Source organism: Pantherophis guttatus, chromosome 2, assembly GCF_059756535.1.
Source record: "Pantherophis guttatus breed Tessera chromosome 2, ASM5975653v1, whole genome shotgun sequence".
Lineage (NCBI taxonomy): Eukaryota > Metazoa > Chordata > Lepidosauria > Squamata > Colubridae > Pantherophis > Pantherophis guttatus.
In genome coordinates this window covers 190,228,958-190,245,546 of record NC_142064.1, presented here as the reverse complement: position 1 = coordinate 190,245,546, position 16,589 = coordinate 190,228,958, and the positions used below count along the sequence as shown (strand labels likewise).

Below are 16,589 nucleotides of genomic sequence, written 5' to 3'. Positions count from 1 at the left end.
AGAAAATATTACCCTGGCACCACTATCTTATTCCTAATTTTCTACTGAATTTTATTGTTTTGTGTTTGTTTTATGTGGCAAGTGAGCATGATTTAATTTGACTTAATCAATTTTGGTCTAATGAACTGAGCAGCTCTTTTATTCCCCCTACTTTTATGGATGGAGCTTATATATACAGGAGTATCATAGCTTCACATTTTAGCACATACACCGAAACATACATCTATGTGAGAAAAGTATTTTGAATTTCCAAAACAAAAACGGTTTATAGTATATTATTATTTTATAGCAATCTACACATAGTGACCTGAGGCAAGTTATTCAAGGCTTCCGCAATTTGTAAGCCACAACTTGCATGAGCTACCAGATGCACTGAGTGGCTTGCCTTTGCTTCCTTAAGGACATTTCTAAGGTTTTTAGACCTGCAAAAACAGGGTGGATGAAAGCAGCTTGCTGACAGACTGCTGTCTCTGGCTGCAGAACCAGGTTGGGTGGGGCAGAGGGGAATCCAAGCAGTAACACAGTGCGCAAAAAGAAAAGCCAAGTTCTGCTTTCCGAGATTCCACAGTCACAACAACAAATGTTCTGGTACTCATTCAATTCATGCATTAGTATCTTTAGTTTGTATTTTCTTAAATAATAACCCTAACACTGTTTAAAAACTCACACAAACAAGATAAATCTATATTTTACAACTATTTAAATAATGCATAAACATGAGCAGCAACTGATAAAATCCTTCCAAAATCTGAGGCTCCATTAAACAATTAAAGTCACCACAATGGGTAAATAGGTATGTTAAACAAAGCACACCCAAGACATCCTCTATGCTTCATTATAAGATATAACAATTTGTTTCCATCCCTGCAAAATACAGAAAGTGGACTAGGCAGCTCCAGAAGTTACTGTGTCATAGGATGACTGAGCAAACTGAGTTTATTTTAGGAGAATTGGATGGTCTTCTGGATGAGCACCGCGCATGCCTAAAACCAGAAGATATTAGGGCACTGACATCAGTTTAGCACAGAGCCAACTGTATAAACAAATATTCAACCAATGTGCCCCTCATTTTCCCCATCTCAAATATAACAATTTGATCTGAATTAACTTGCCTTAAGTCATAGTCCCACCATGAGTTCCCAATTAAACGAGTTAATTTCGAAGAATTTTTATTCTGAAACACCAATATTCTTTAGAAGTATTTTCCTTCCCAGAAGCATTCACTTTTACTCAGTATCGCTATTCGCAGTCAAATTACCTTTCCTAAAGTGACCTGCCTTGCGTTATTGACTTGAGGTTCCACTCGGGTCCTTCAGTTACAGCTGATGTGACCAGAAATGGGAAGTTAAGTGAAAGACTTCTGCAGAAACTACGGTGGTGGCAGCTGTAAGGGACAAAGTCTTTCTGAGGCTGGAGAGATAGTTGTTAAAATAGAGGCTTGAGTTGTCAGGACCAGTTGTAAAAGCTCTTCCCACCAGCATGCTGCTGGAATGCATCAAACAAAAATACACACTATCTATGCCTACACTTTCAAATACTAGGAGAATCATAGCTATCCGCCAAAACGACGGGCATGACTCTGTAGAAATAAATCATGGTTTATCCCCCTATTTTTTATTTTTTATTTTGTTTCTATCCGGGAATACATATTGATTTGATGATCAATTGTACAATGCATCCCACTCCAAACAAGCTGCACGGCAAGAATTTATCCTCACAACTAGGAAACCGTTAAACTGGGCGAGAACAGGCGCCCCCAAAATTACAAAACGGTCTTGTAACCCTCAGAGGCCACTTATCGAGTCCTTATGAATAATGCTTCTCAAAACAGTTTCAGTCGTAAACAAGTAGATGTCTTGCAAACGTCCAGGAATATAAAAACGCGCGCATAAAATGTCACTGATGTAAAAAACGTGCGGATCGCTTGCAAATTACAATCGACCGGAGTTAACACATTGAGGCCGGCCTCCCTTTCACTGCCCTAACCTCCAAAAGTCGCGCTTCGAATCGTTTTGCGACCACGCTACTTAGAAGCGAATTCGGCAAGCCGCGAAAAGGACCGCCGCTCCCCCGGATCCAGGGGTAGTAATCCTTTCGCTTTGATCCCATCCTACTTTAAATCGCTTGAGCGTCATTCCTACGTGCAATGCCGCCGTAAAAAGCGGATTCCCAGAGCGCATGCGCCCATCCATCCGCATCTCGCCCTACTTTTAACACCGGAGTGGGAGACCTGCACAAAAACTCAGGCGTGTTGACAGGTTTCCCCCCTAAATCGCTACCGTGGGAAAACGGTGTCATTTACTTACACCTTTCGGTCCATCCCCCGGCTCAGCATTTTATCCAGACCCCAGGACTGTAAAAAGTGTCCATCCCAACAGCGCACCCGTCATTTTCCAACACACACCCAACACCCCCCCCCCACCCGTCGCCTTTTGTCCTGCTTCTTCGGGAACCGCAGCTAAACCACCTCTGCTAAGCTCGTTCCTACGAGAAGAGGACGAAGAGGTGACCCCTAGAAGCAGCGAGACGTACAACAGCTGCAGCCGGGAGAAGGATGGCAGGGAGGGGGGGGGGAGGAGTTTGTACCGTGACCAACCGGCAAAGATATCTCACCTCATTTTCTTACAATTTGGGGGAGTGGGAAAAGCCCCCTTTTTATAGTCCCCCTCGGGACTGCAGCATAGGCGTCGCGGGCGAAGGGGCTGAGAGACTTACCCAAGAAAAGCCAGATGGAGCCTCCAGAGACAAGCAAAAGGGTCAGCATGTCTACCGGAGCGGGCTGCAGCATGGGCGGCCTGAGGCGCGAAGGCAGCGTTAGGAGGTGGGGAGGGGGGAGGATGGGAGGGAAGGGAGAGAAACTGCAGCAAACTCGCTGCAGTGACAGCGGCGGCGCTCGCCCGGCTGCCAGGCGCAAGCCCGCCTGCCGCTGCGTTCCCGCGGCGGCGAAGGTTGTTGTTGTTGTTTTTTTTTTTAAATAGCCCCGCCCCTCGCGCCCGGCTCTCGCGCCCGGCCTCTGGAGAGAAGGCGACGTGCCCCTCGACGCCACAAAGGTGTCGCGCGCCTGGCCAACCCACGCAGCCCACCTACCTGCCGATCTCCTGGCGCGGCGTAGCAACCCCCTCCTTGCGAGCCCGCCTCGACCCTAGCCGGCGGAGAAGGCGTGGCCCAGCCCCCGGGTACCGGCCGCGGGCTGAAAAAAAGCCCGTGGTCGAGCAGAAAGACCCCGTCCGGCGCTCAGCGAAGGTCGGAGGTGTCCTCCGGTATGCATCGGATTGCAGCGTCCCGCCCGGAAAACCTTTGTTCAGCCCCGTTATTCAGCCAATCCGGCTCCGTGGTTGATTTGACAAGCGAGGTTCGTGTATTGCTATAGTCATAGTCCCGCTCTACCTCTTGTGTATACTGAAGCAACTGGACGATTTTTGAAATAGTGGGGGGGGAGGGGGGACATAGTGTAAATTGGCAGTTCACCTCTAGGAGCTTTTATAAAAAAAAAAAAATTAAGTATCATGAAATTCTTAGATCATTGATGGCATCTCCTTTGTGAAATGATTGGATTGAATAACAGAGATGGAAGGGACCTTGGAGGTCTTCTAGTCCAACCCCCTGCTCAAGCAGGAATCCCTATATACATTCCAGGCAAGGGGCTGTCCAGGCTATTCTTAAAAGCCTCCCGTGATGGAGCATCCACAATTTCTGAAGGTTAATTATTCTCATTATTAGGAAATTTCTCCTTAGTTCTAGGTTGCTTCTCCTCTTGGATTAGTTTCCATCCATTGTTTTTTGTCTTCCGTTCTGGTGCTTTGGAAAATAGTACCAACTGTCTTCTTTGTGGCAGCCCCACAAATATTGAAACACTACTATCATGTCATCCCTACTCCTTCTTTTCCCTAGACTAGACAAACCCAGTTCCTGCAACTGTTCTTCATATGTTTTAGTCTCCAGCCCACTAATCGTCTTTGTTGTTGTTGTTGTTTTCTGCACTCTTTCTAGACCAGGGGTGTCAAACTCATGTTGTTACGGCTACTTCACATGACATATCAGGACTTTTTTCCCCTTCACTAAACTGGACGTGGCCAGCGTGTGACACATCTGGCCCACGGGCCAGGAGTTTGACAGCCCTGTTCTAGAGTCTCTACATCTTTTTTATAATATGAATTGAACAAGAGCAGACCACCTACCTCTTTTCATCTGATTACTCTCAGTTTCTATATTATTTTTTTCTACCTTAAAGTCAGTTTTGACTTCTGGTGATGCTTGGACAAGTCACTGCTGTTTTTTTGGCAATGTTTTTTGAAAGTGGTTTGGTTCCTAGGGCTGAAACAGACTAACTGGCCCAAGGTTACCCAGCTGCCTTTGTACCTAAGGCAGGACTGCAATTCAGAGTCACTCAATTTCTAGCCTGGTTCCTCTATCTGTACACTACCCATTGGCTATCATTCCTAAAAGAGGGTGGAGGACACGGGTAAGTGTAAAGCAGGTTTCCAGTCCAGATGTTTGTACTTTAAAAACTGTGCAGTAATCAAAAGTTCCCTATGCATAACAGAGAAATTATGAGATTATTATCAAAACAGGGATATGCATATTACAGAGCCTTGACTTCCATTACCCCCCAGCCAGGTTGCCAATACAGGTAGTCCTCAACTTACAACAGTTACAGTGACAATGAAAACACTGACTTATAACCATTTTTCACACTTAAGGCTGTTGCACCATCCCCATTGTCACATGATCAAAATTCAGGTGCTTGGCAACTGACTCTTACTTATGACTGTTGCAATGTCCTGGGATCATGTGATCATCCTTTGTGACCTGACAAGCAAAGTCAATGGGGAAGCAGATTCACTTAACAACCATGTTACTAATTGCAGTCACTTAACAAAATTGGCAAGAAAGGTTATAAAATGGGACAAAATTCAATTAGCAACTGTCTCACTTAGCAACAGAAATTTTGGGCTCCATTGTGATCATATGTTGAGGACTACCTACTGTCATTTTTCATCAAGCACTTTCTATACCAGAGATGCTCAATGTCAGCAACTTTAAGACATGTGAACTTCAACTGCTGCCTCAAGGTTCACAGTCTCAAACTGATCCCAGATAAAGATGAAGCCTCTATCATCTCTGCTGGATTTGCCCAGCAGCATCCATCTTTGAGGGAATGTGATTGATTACATCCTCCAAATATTTAGAGAATTCATTGCAATGGCCCAGCTGACAAACCTCTGGCTCAGTTTCTCTAACATCGGTATTCAGATATGTTGTGATAGGATAGGTAACTTGGGATAAAGCTATGCAGCAGGGTAGCCAGCAGCAATATCCCTAACTTGTTCCTCAAGCCCTAACTGCACAAAGAGTGTCTCATATCCATTTATATATTTCCCACAGAGTGACTCCATAAACAATTGTCACTCCAACTTCCATACCCCTTGGTATTTTGACTGCTGCAATGTCTTTTATTTATCTTTCTTCAATCTGTATTATTTTTACAAACAATTCCAAGACAATCAACATACCTAATACTTTTTCCCTTTTCTGTTTTCTCTACACAGCAACCCTGTGAGATGGGTTGGGCTGAGAAAGAATGACTGGCCCAAAGTCACCCAGCTGGCCTTCAAGCTTAAGGCATAACTAGAACTCACTAGTCTCCTGGTTTTTAGCCTGGTGCCTTAGCCACTAGACCAAACCGGCTCCAATATCCAAGATCAAATCATAGATAATAATATTATAGGCAGATCTGCCACTTAATAGCACAAACCAGATCCCAAGGTACCCATAGCTCCCCTACCGGGCTTCTGAGATGAGGTGGGAGAGGGGAAGAGATTGGTCAAAGGTTCTCTGGTCTTCACTCTTATTCCTGCTGTATTTCTAATGTCTTGTTATTAAGTAAGTTTTAAGTAAGAAGTAAGTAACTTCTTGAGCTGTTCCATCAGTCATGGGACAATGGGCATGCCAGTTCCTCCAAGGTATACTCTCACCCACTGTACAGCCACCATTCAAACAATGTGGCTGTTCACTTTTGAATAGGTCACTAAAAGTTCAGTCTCAAATGAGCTGTGTGTACCAATCTTCACATTACTCCATTTACTGAAAGAAGAAGAGAATCTTCATGTTAGCCAGCATGTACTAGCCTCTAAGTAGAAACCCTTAGGCTCCACCCATGGTGGCAGAGGGCAGTTTAGAATGTTTGAATTTTTTTAAAAAGTAGAATGGCTGTTGTAGTTAATATTATTAATGTTCCATTCTTGACCTACTTTCAGAACTGCTTGCCTATGAATAAATACAAAAAGTCCCTGTCCTCAGGCCTACAGTCTATCAAAAAATATGTAGAACAAAAAGGTGATGAGAAGAGAACAGAGTACCCCTACTCAAATAATCAGAGCAACATCGAGGGAAGATGTCCATTCCTGCTTCTTTGCCTCTTTCTCATGAAGCAATTATTTCTGATTATGCTTTACGTACTAACACTGAGCTGGAAGACAGAACCAACAACCACAGTGTTATTGTTTTATTAAAACCCACCTTTTTCATGTTGGGATACCTTCCTCCCCTTTCCCCCACTCCCCATTTATTCTTGAAAGTTCTTTCTTGATTGATTAAATTCAGCTTTAATTGAATGTCAATTCTAAATTATGGAATAGTGATTGGATAATATGATAATAAGAATCAGTTATTTAGTCTTGTACTAAGATGGGGAAATCTCTTTTTCAAATCTAGCATCAGCCAATTCCTAGATTGATTTTGACAAGTCAGCATCTCTTAGCCTAATATACCTCACAGTGGGGTGTTGTTGTTTTTTTGTGGAGAAAGAATAGGAGAAGGAGTGCTGTGTATAAGCTACCTAGAACATGCAAGAGGAAAGGCAGGATATAAATTAAGCAACCGATCAAGCAAATTAACTATAAAGGTTTACAAAATCCAGATTGAAAATCCTCATTCATCCATGAAACACAGCGTGTGATTCCATCCCATTCACCTCTCTTCCAAGATTGTTATAGGGATAAAATTGGAAAATACAAGTTAAATTGTGTATAACTTCTTGAGTTTATTAAACTTTATTGAGTTTATTAAAAGTTATATGAAATGAAAATATATAAAGATAATGATTACAGTAAAAACATAAGAAAAACATGGTAAAAGCATATTTTTCTCACCTATGAAAATATAGTCTAACCCTAACCCTATGGGGATCCTTTCTGTTTCCCAGTCCTGTTTAGTGAAAAACAATACATCCGCAAATAGCAAGAAAGGTTCATCCAAAAGAAAGGTTCAAAGGTGTTGTTAGTGTTGCGAATGGAAAAGAAAAATGCTCACAGCCTCCAGGGATGGGAAGCAGCATTATTATTTGAACCAGGGAAGCAAACAATTTTTTTGCTCTTAAGGTTAAGTAGATCTTACACACAGAAGGTGCTGGAATCATAATTTAGAGATGTGACAGGTAAGAAATGTCATGCTTAATTGCTTCTCAATCCTGGGGGCGACCGGGGGGGGGGAGAGTAACTCTACATTTAGAAAATCTTGTTTGAGAAGAGTCTGTCCTGTACTGTGAAGTAAAATGTAAACTGTTAACATGTTTCTCAAAATTCATGTCAAATTTTACTATGAATTCAAATCATAAAGTCACAATATTTTCTTCAAGGGAGCTAAATCTATTTTACTTATCATTTGATCACCCTTTCGTGGTAGTGTGAAGAAAGCAGAGGAAAAGTAGGATATATAATATACTGTTGAAAACTAGATACGATTCTATTTGTTCCTCTGCTTTACAAAGGGAAAAGGAGAAGGAAGATGATGTAATCTTTGTATGTTATGATGAAATAATTCCAACCCATACTGTATCTCTTATCTAGAGAAAAGTTAGTCTTATTTCTGGATCAGGAAACCCTGTTCATGTTTATTCATCTGGGATTGCCCCTGAAGACCAGCCAGAAGCTATATTGGTTCAGAATGCAACAACGTGGATAGTAATAGGTGCGCCTTAATATTTCCATTCATACCACTACTCTGTGAGCTGCATTGGCCCCCAATAGGACTCTGTATTCAATTCATGGACTTGGTTATCACCAATATGACACATACCAGATTACAGTATTTGTATAACTGCCTATTTCCTGTTATTCTGCTCATCCTATAAAGGAATGCTCTAATGGGTTCTAGGAGATGTGTGAAGTTCTCTGTTGCTGTGCTTGTCATTTGGAATGAGTACTCCTGAAGAATCAGATGCCATTTTATAGAACAGTGAAAATCTAGATTTTCTTTTGTGTATTTGCCAGCTCAATACATCAAGCTCATGGATCAAGATGGTAGATAAAATTATGCTACTATGAGAATAGTTGTAGCATTCAGCCTCTGCTATGTGTTGATCGTGTTTTGTTACATTGGTTTTGAATTATATTTATTTTTATTTGTTTTTAATTAGTGTACTCTGTCCAAAATCACAGATTATGAGTGGGTCAGCCTTATAAATCATTTGAATAAAATATTCAAAAAATAAAATGACCACACTGTTTGGGGGAAATTATGTTATATTTTGCTTGAAAACATCACCTGATTCTGTGATGATGGATGGATGGATGAATGGATGGATGGGTGGGTGGGTGGGTGGCAGTGGTGGGTTGCCCCCAGTTTGGACCGGTTCACAAGAACTGGTAGTAAAACTGGTGGGAGGCCCCACCCACTGCCCTGGATGTCATCATCAGTGATCTGCGCATGCGCAGAAGCTTCCTGTTGCAAACGTGTGTTCCCATTGCAACCGGTAGTAAAGGTAAGTAGAAGCCACCCCTGATGGGTGGGTGGATGGATGGATGGATGGATGGATGGATAGATAGATAGATAGATAGATAGATAGATAGATAGATAGATAGATAGATAATGTTAAAGAAAACTAGAATCAAAGAAGGAACATATCTAACTTCTAAAATTTGTTATTTCATGTTCAACAGCAGCAAATGCATACTATATTGAAGAATTGGGAATTCGACTGCTCTTGAAGCTCTGTCCTTGGTGCTGGAAGAGAATTGATGATCTTAATTATATTTGTGAATGCTAAACTATAAAAAGATATAGGGTTTATACATTGTTTTAATGGGTTAAAAATGATTTCAATCTCATATGCCAATGAATAACATGTATCCTCATTCAGTATTTGGATGCTAAACACAGGAGCATTCAAGGATACGTCCCACATTCTTCCCACCCAGCACTGATAGAAAGCAAGAATCTTGCAGGGTTATGACTCACGTAAAAGCCAGCTTTATTATTGATAGGGCACAGCACTGCAATGCTTATATAGCAAGTATTCCAGGTTTTGAATGCCTGAACCTGCCCTTTGTATGCTTCTGTATTATCAAATTCATATATGAAAATAGACATTATTGGAGGCGAAATCAGGAAGGCATTGAACTGTTAGAAGAACATACATCATCACCATTACTTTCCTCTTCTCTTACCACTGTTACGGCTGTTTGAACCATTCAGAGGGCAGCTCCCAAAACAATTGCAGCTCTCCTCCCACCAACATCTCAATGGTTCAGTAGGTCCCTATGAGGGCCTTTCTCACATCACTTTTCCTGGAATTGTTCTTTTCTGGAATTTTTCTGAACTGAGGTGGCCTTATAATCAACAGCGCCAAGCCTTCTGAGGACACAGGGCCTTGACTCTTCAAAAGTAGGTTCATGGGGGCTTTGGTTACTTCACAAATTACCTCTCCAATTGGATTCACACCAGTGGTGAAATTCAGCCGGCTCTATCCAGATCACGCGATCCGGTAGCGCCGGTGGCAGGAGGCTCCATCCACCCGCCCAGACGTCATCACATCCCATTTTTTACCCTCTGCGCATGCGCAGAGGAGGCGCGTGCACTCACATTTACGAACCAGTAGTTAAGGTAAGTAAATACCACCCCTGATTCACACCTTTGGGAATTATCCAATGAAGAAAAGGGGGTCTGGTTGCCAGAATGAATGGTGAATCCTTTATAAAAATGAAAACTGGTTTCCAAAAGAAAGATGGATTACCATTTTAATGCTTTATTCTCTTGTGGATTATCCTTTGGAGTCCATAGACCAAGGCTAGGGCAGGATCCTAACCAAAATCCAACAGGGATAGAGGTGGGTCAATGATGGATAGATGAGCCTGTTTTCCCTCAGTTACATCCTTTCTCCTGTGTTTTTTTCTTTTCTCTGATGTTCAGTATTCTCACTTCATTTCTCCTGTCTCTTCCCTCAGCAATTAGGTTTTGTGGAAGGAACATTCCCAAATCTGCAAATAATAACAAAATCACAGTATAACACTTGGGGGTAGGAAGAAAGATAACTTTTAATGAATGATGTACTTTCTTACTATATTTTAAGGTTCAAATCATTTATTCAGAGCTGGTTTATCAATAGCAAACAGGCCTAGAAGAATTGACCCAGTCTCTATATACAGTAATTATATAAGGCTAACCATCATCATCATCTTATGATGTTTTCAAAAAAACAACTTTAAATAAAACTATTGCATTAAAACCAAGCATCCTTAAAATAAATAATGGATGAAAAGAAGCTTCATTAAAAACCACCAAAGCAATCAATCAGATATTCTAAAATTGCAAAGCTTTTGACTTTGGTCGAAAGTTGGCAGCCACTGTTGGGAGATGGCAGTCATATAAATTATTTAAATAAATGAGGCAGAGTCTGCAAGTATACATTCTTTTTCAAGGCCTAAAAATAAATAACCATTTAGTCAAATAACTGACCAATTAGTCAGTTATATGTCAAATTTCTAGTCCACCCAAATCCAAAATGACTCCGGGCAGTTTCACAAGATTAACAAAATCAAGAAAAAGGCAGCATTATGTAAGAAAACGACGCACTCACTTCAAGGGATTATTGAAAAATCATTCTCCTATATCAGTGATGGTTCACCTTTTTGGCACCAAGTGGCAAAACTGCTGTGCGCGCGTGCGCCGGAGCACCAGAACCCGGAAGAGAACATCTGGCCGGTGCACATGTCTGCAACGGCCTGCTGCTCTTCCGGGTTCCATCGCACACATGTGGCTGACCAGCTGGCCTGGTGCACATGTGCACTGGCCAGCTGTTCTCTTCCAGGTCCTGGCGCACATGTGCAGCAGCCAGCTGGTGTTTGCACGAAGACCACCTGGCCGGAACGCATGCCCGGGCCAGAACCTGGAAGAGCAGCTGGCCATTGCACATGCACACCGGACTAGCTGGCCGGCCGCATGTGCACGACAGAACCCGGTGCACACATGTGCCAGATGTGTGTGATGGAATCCAGTGCACGCATGTGCACCAGCCAACTGGTCTTTGCGCGAAGACCAGCTGGGCGGCACGCATGCACAGGCCGGAACCCGGAAGAGAGCAGCTAGCCAGTGTGCATGCATGCTGGATCAGTTGGCCGGCTTGCATGCACACGCAAAAACCCAGAAGAGCAGCTGGTGATGGCACGCGTGCCCACAGAGAGGGCGCTGTGTGCCACCTCTGGCACATGTGCCATAGGTTCACCATCATGGTCCTATATCATTCACAAGCTAAAGGAGACTGACCAAACTCTAAACCCCTGAGGAAAAACCTAGGTTTTGAGACTAACTTGAAGGCAAAATGGAATCCTTACAAATCTCCAGGGAAATCTTGAAAGGTAATTTTACAGTGAGATATGAGCTAAATGGCTAACGTGAGCTTAAATATCTTAAATGTTTTCACAGAATCATGTCCAGGTAATATAACGTTGTATATGAATTCAATTTGAAGTCTTCCCCGGTACTTTAATCGCTGCACATTATGATAGTCACAAAGAATAATCCTAATAAACTTCTTTATTTATATTTCATATTTTTATCTGCTCATCTCCCTCAGATGCAAAGATGCTATAAATGTAATAGCTTTAAAATATTGATGATATCGGATTAATATAAATTATTGTTATCCCTATTTTCTTTTTATTGCGAATGTATTAAGGACACGATATCATTGTGTCTATTCTAAGTGATCAAGTATGTGGGGCGGATTCTTTGTTTTTTCTGCAGCGGGAAGTATGAATTCACATTTTTTTCAATATTTTTATATTTCTTGATAATTTTCAGTCCTTAATATATCCTAATGAACTAAGTTTTTTTGTTAGTTCACTAACTTTAGTTAAATTAGTTAAACTCTTAATTTCTTTAGAAATAACCATATTTTGACACATTTTCCATATTTTAAAACAGACTAGTTATTTCCATTCCAGAAAAGCACCCACTTTCTGCTGCTTCTTTTAGCAACTGGAACAATAATTTTAAGTGAATTTGAAAGAACAAACATTAGACAGGATTGTATTTGCAATAAATTTTGCCCAATGGCTCCTGCTCAAAAGATGTCAAATCCATTTAGCCTAAACTTTACTCTAAGAAAGCCAGCTTCTTATAAAGTATTCAAATTTGCATGGCTTGGATTCAGTCTTCACCAGTTTGCATAATTTCTGAGCTGAGTATTTGGCTGGAAAGTTTCTTTAGTTCCTTTTCTAGTAGTGCTTGGTGGCTAACACTTCTGTTTGCACTGGTATCATTTCACTGAAGTGGAAAACTAAAGAGCATAGCTTTTCACTGGAGGATTCCATTCTTCTCAGAAGAAAGCAACGGATGTAAAACTAATGTCAGAGCTTCCATACTTGGACTGCAAAAACAGAAGCACTAAACAGGCAACCAGATATAGAAGGCATTAATGCTCTACTGCCATCCAGTGGCTATCCAAAGTTGTGCAAGCTTGGTGGTCCTAGTTATAATCTTGATCTGACTGATGAGATAGAGATCTAAGTTATCAAATTCTGGCAAGCATATGGCTATCAATTTCCATTGACATCTTCGTATTCTGATGGTACATACATTTGATGAATAGATGAAGACATGCATACGTAGCTGTAATTCCACTATTATAGTGACATTTCACAGAAGAATTCTGTCTAACTTTTATCATGCCTGGTTCTGTTCCATTTGTGGAGAGTGACACTTGCTGTTTAAAATCAGCACTGCAACTGTGGGAGTCGGAATAAGACCTGAATTAATGCTGTGAAATGTTCTGGGGGTTAAGCATGTAACAGTCCGAATGACATGGGACAAATTACAGTAAGTATGGTTTTATAGCAACACCTGCCCTTTAGTGGAAATTAGGATGAGATTTTAAGAACAAATAATAATGTTCTTCTGCAGGCAAGATGCATGTGCTTATTGTCTGTCTGAGAATTTGAAAATGACACTCACTTAAATGACTGGCTATTTGTTCCATTTTTTAAAAAAAAATGCTCAAGGTGGAGAACTTCCTGGTTCAAAGGTTGGTAGCTTCATCTTTAGTAGCACACATGGAATTCTTTCCTCTAACAATTTGTTGCCATTCATCTCCCATCTTTAGTGGCCACTCAGCAATCCCAAAGGTGGCTGAGTGAATATCATTTCCTAAAAAGAAAGAAAGAAAAATATCCAAAGTGGCCCAGCTAGAGTGCATTCATTCAGTTATGTGTTTATTTATTACAAGTTCTTTTCTCCTGCTTCAACTGCTCAACTCTAAGCAGCATACAAACTAAAAATACAAGTCAACAATGGAACAACAGTGTTCGTATTAATGTTAATGGCAACAATCATGGTAATGCTACCATTGATTTCAGATAATATCCATTTCTGTTCAGTTTCACTAAGCTTTGTGGGGAAATTTTTTTTAATAACTTCCAGAATATGTGGAGTGAAGATGTGGAGCAGGTGTTTAAAAATTCCATAGGAGGAAGAACCAACCGTCAACATAATAGGATCAAGGCAGTGGTGAAATCTAAAATTTGTTACTACCAGTTCTGGGGGCGTGGCTTGGTGGTGAGGTAATGTGACTGGATGGGCGTGGCCAATTTTTTTTTTTAGTTTTAAAACCATTTTTTCTACAACCTCTTCGGTGAAGAGGTTATAAAAAAATGCTTTCAAAAGGCTCTGACAATCCCAGCTGAGTTGCCTAATCAGCAGAGGCTTTTTTTCTTTTAAAAGCCTCTGCCAATCAGGCAACCCAGCTTGGATCGTCAGAGGCATTTAAAAGAAAAAAAGCCTCTGCCGATCAGGCAACTCAGCTTGGATCGTCAGAGGCATTTAAAAGAAAAAAAGCCTCTGCCGATCAGGCAACTCAGCTTGGATCGTCAGAGGCATTTAAAAGAAAAAAAGCCTCTGCCGATCAGGCAACTCAGCTGGGATCATCAGAGGCTTTTAAAAGCATTTGATGATCCCAGCTGAGCCGCGCGATCATCAGAGGCTTTTTTTTTTTACTTTAAAAAGCATTTTTTCGGCCGAAGAGGTTGTAGAAAAAATGCTTTTAAAAATAAAAAAAAAAGCCTCTGCTGATTGTGCGGCTCAGCTGGGCATGGGGGTGGGGTGGCTAGGGATTTTTGCTACCGGTTCTCTGAACCACCCACCTCCATCGCTACCAGATCAGGCGATCCGGTCCAAACCGGGAGCATTTCACCCCTGGATCAAGGTTTTTTCCTCTTCTACAGTATTCTGCTGTGGGAGACACAAAATGGGTAAAAAGTTTGCAGACTAAAATGGGAAAGCCATCTACAATAGGGTTTTCCAAACTGCATTCCATGGACCACTAGGATTTTACTTACTTCTACCACTTTATTTCCAATGTTTTTCCATTCCTGTGGGGTTCCTTTCCAGGACTTGCTTAGTCATCATGTATTATCCTCATGAGGTAGACCAGACAAGAAACACGGCCAGATGAGCCAATTCTATTTGTTTATAAGATTACTTTTTTTTAAAAAAAAAAAGATGTATATGCCGCCCTTCTCCGGAGACTCAGGGCGGCTTACAATGCGTTAAGCAATAGCCTTCATACTTTTGTATATTTATACAAAGTCAGCTTAACTAAACATTTAACTAAATCCTCTTTTAACTGAGCCCTCCTCAGGTCCCTTTACAATCCGAGGGTCTCTTCTGAGTCTTGTACCCCTTCCATATTCCTGCTTCAGGCTGTTGCCTTTTATCAGGCCATTCCCCTGGCCTTGTTTCTTTGCCCTCTCTGCAAAGGACATTCTCACATAGCATTACATCATGGAACTATTGTTGATCTTCCCGTCCCTCACTTCTGAAGTCTGTGACTGTAATTTGTATTCCCCTAAATTTCATTGGGGAAATTTTTGTTCTGGCTGAGAATTGAATTTGAAGTAGAGTATCTTTGATGGTAGATAATAAGTGCAAGGCAGTCACTTTTCTTCCCACTCTACATTGTGTCTTACATGAGTCATTTTTTTCTTGCTTAAACTTGGCCCATCCTGTCCCAACTTGGCTAACCCAAACTAGCCCAAACTGTTTTAGTTCCCAGCATATTTTATTTATTTGCTTAAGTTCTTATTCAATCTTTATTTGGTTTCATTGTTTGATATAATAACTGAATATGTTTTTGCATGGATTTCTGGGATGAAAAAAAATGGTGCAGCTGCTGAGAATGCAACCCAGATGATTTTAATACTTCCCTTCCATATGATATTTTTCACATTAAAAGTAATTGACACCAATGATTATTAAAAACAAACAAAGAAGTATGGGAATCTGTTTTTTTCCCAATAAAGAAAATGACAGAAAGTGGCCTTTCTTTTTCTTAAACTGAAGAATAACTTAAGAAAATATTATTAAACTCATCTTCCTCTTCAAACAGTGGGTGTCACACAATTTATCTGGATTGAATATGACCCTATCAGAGAATCTCTGAGCAGGCAGCATATGAATTACTGTAAAAAAAAAAGTGGTGGTGGGGAGGAATGGTGTAACTTTCTCCCAGTAGTCAGCACTGCAGTCCCAATCCAATTTAAAGGCCTTGTTTCCCACAACGCAAGTATGAGACCCAGGAAGGAGGTAATCTAATTAAAAGAATTATTTTGTCATTTTTCATATCCCTAGGCTATGATGTCATCCACAGTGAGTGGGAATAGGCTACTGCTAATAAGCACCTTGATTACACTATAATGGTCATGAATTATCAAAATCAATTTTTATTTTGGACACTGCCCATATAAAAAATAAATCTGCTGAAGAATAACGATATAACCTGTGAACTGACATTAGTGACTCTTCTGATGAATCCCACTCTGTTGAATGTGATATCCCTGCAGATTTTGCAACTTTCAAATATGGCTGTTGGTCAAATGAAAATAACATAAAAGACATCAAGCTGTCCTTGATATTTTGTTAGAAATTAATTAAATACCGTATTTTCCGGCGTATAAGACGACTTTTTAACACATGAAAATCTTCTCAAAAGTCGGGGGTCGTCTTATACGCCGGGTGTAGTTCTGCTGTAACCAGGCAGACCAGCCCGAAAGGCTCTGACGAGCCTTAAATGGCTCTGGCGATCCCAGCTCTGGCGATCCCAGCTGAGTTCCCTGCAACTCAGCTGGGATCGCCAGAAACCACGTAAAAGGGAAAAAGTTTTTTACCTTTTACTCTGACGATCCCAGCTCTGACGATCCCAGCTGAGTTCCCTGCAACTCAGCTGGGATCGCCAGAAACCATGTAAAAGGGAAAAAGTTTTTTCCCTTTTACTCTGAGGATCCCAGCTCTGACGATCCCAGCTGAGTTCCCTGCAACTC

At 41.2% G+C, this 16,589-nt stretch overlaps 1 protein-coding gene and 3 long non-coding RNA genes across 7 annotated transcripts in view; 2 read left to right on the top strand and 2 right to left on the bottom strand.

Moving 5' to 3' along the window:
* Window positions 1-6,138, bottom strand: part of ACSL6 (acyl-CoA synthetase long chain family member 6) — a 108,829-nt gene extending 102,691 nt beyond the window's left edge. For 2 of the 4 annotated variants that reach the window (XM_034404429.3, XM_087883655.1), the window contains exon 1: window positions 3,088-6,138. Coding sequence is in view for 2 of the 4 variants with exons in the window: in XM_034404398.3 (XP_034260289.1) it covers window positions 2,716-2,788 (73 nt within the window). In the remaining 2 variants the exon portion in view is untranslated. Of the gene's footprint in view, window positions 1-2,715; window positions 2,933-3,087 lie in introns of those variants that run through there. The other 2 variants (XM_034404398.3, XM_034404407.3) reach the window with 1 other exon arrangement.
* On the top strand, window positions 3,139-6,620 carry LOC148115467 (uncharacterized). Its single transcript, XR_015731661.1, has 2 exons — window positions 3,139-3,352; window positions 6,258-6,620. It is a non-coding gene; the product is annotated as an uncharacterized LOC148115467 (long non-coding RNA).
* Window positions 6,621-9,856: 3,236 nt separating this feature from the next.
* The window catches only part of LOC148115466 (uncharacterized), a 33,791-nt gene continuing 27,058 nt past the window's right edge, over window positions 9,857-16,589 (top strand). Inside the window, exon 1 of the long non-coding RNA XR_015731659.1 lies at window positions 9,857-9,882. This is a non-coding gene — a long non-coding RNA (uncharacterized LOC148115466). The remainder of the gene's footprint in view (window positions 9,883-16,589) is intronic.
* On the bottom strand, window positions 10,003-13,592 carry LOC117660581 (uncharacterized). The gene is made up of 2 exons (XR_004589712.3): window positions 13,231-13,592; window positions 10,003-10,256 (listed from the first exon to the last, which is right to left on the bottom strand). It is a non-coding gene; the product is annotated as an uncharacterized LOC117660581 (long non-coding RNA).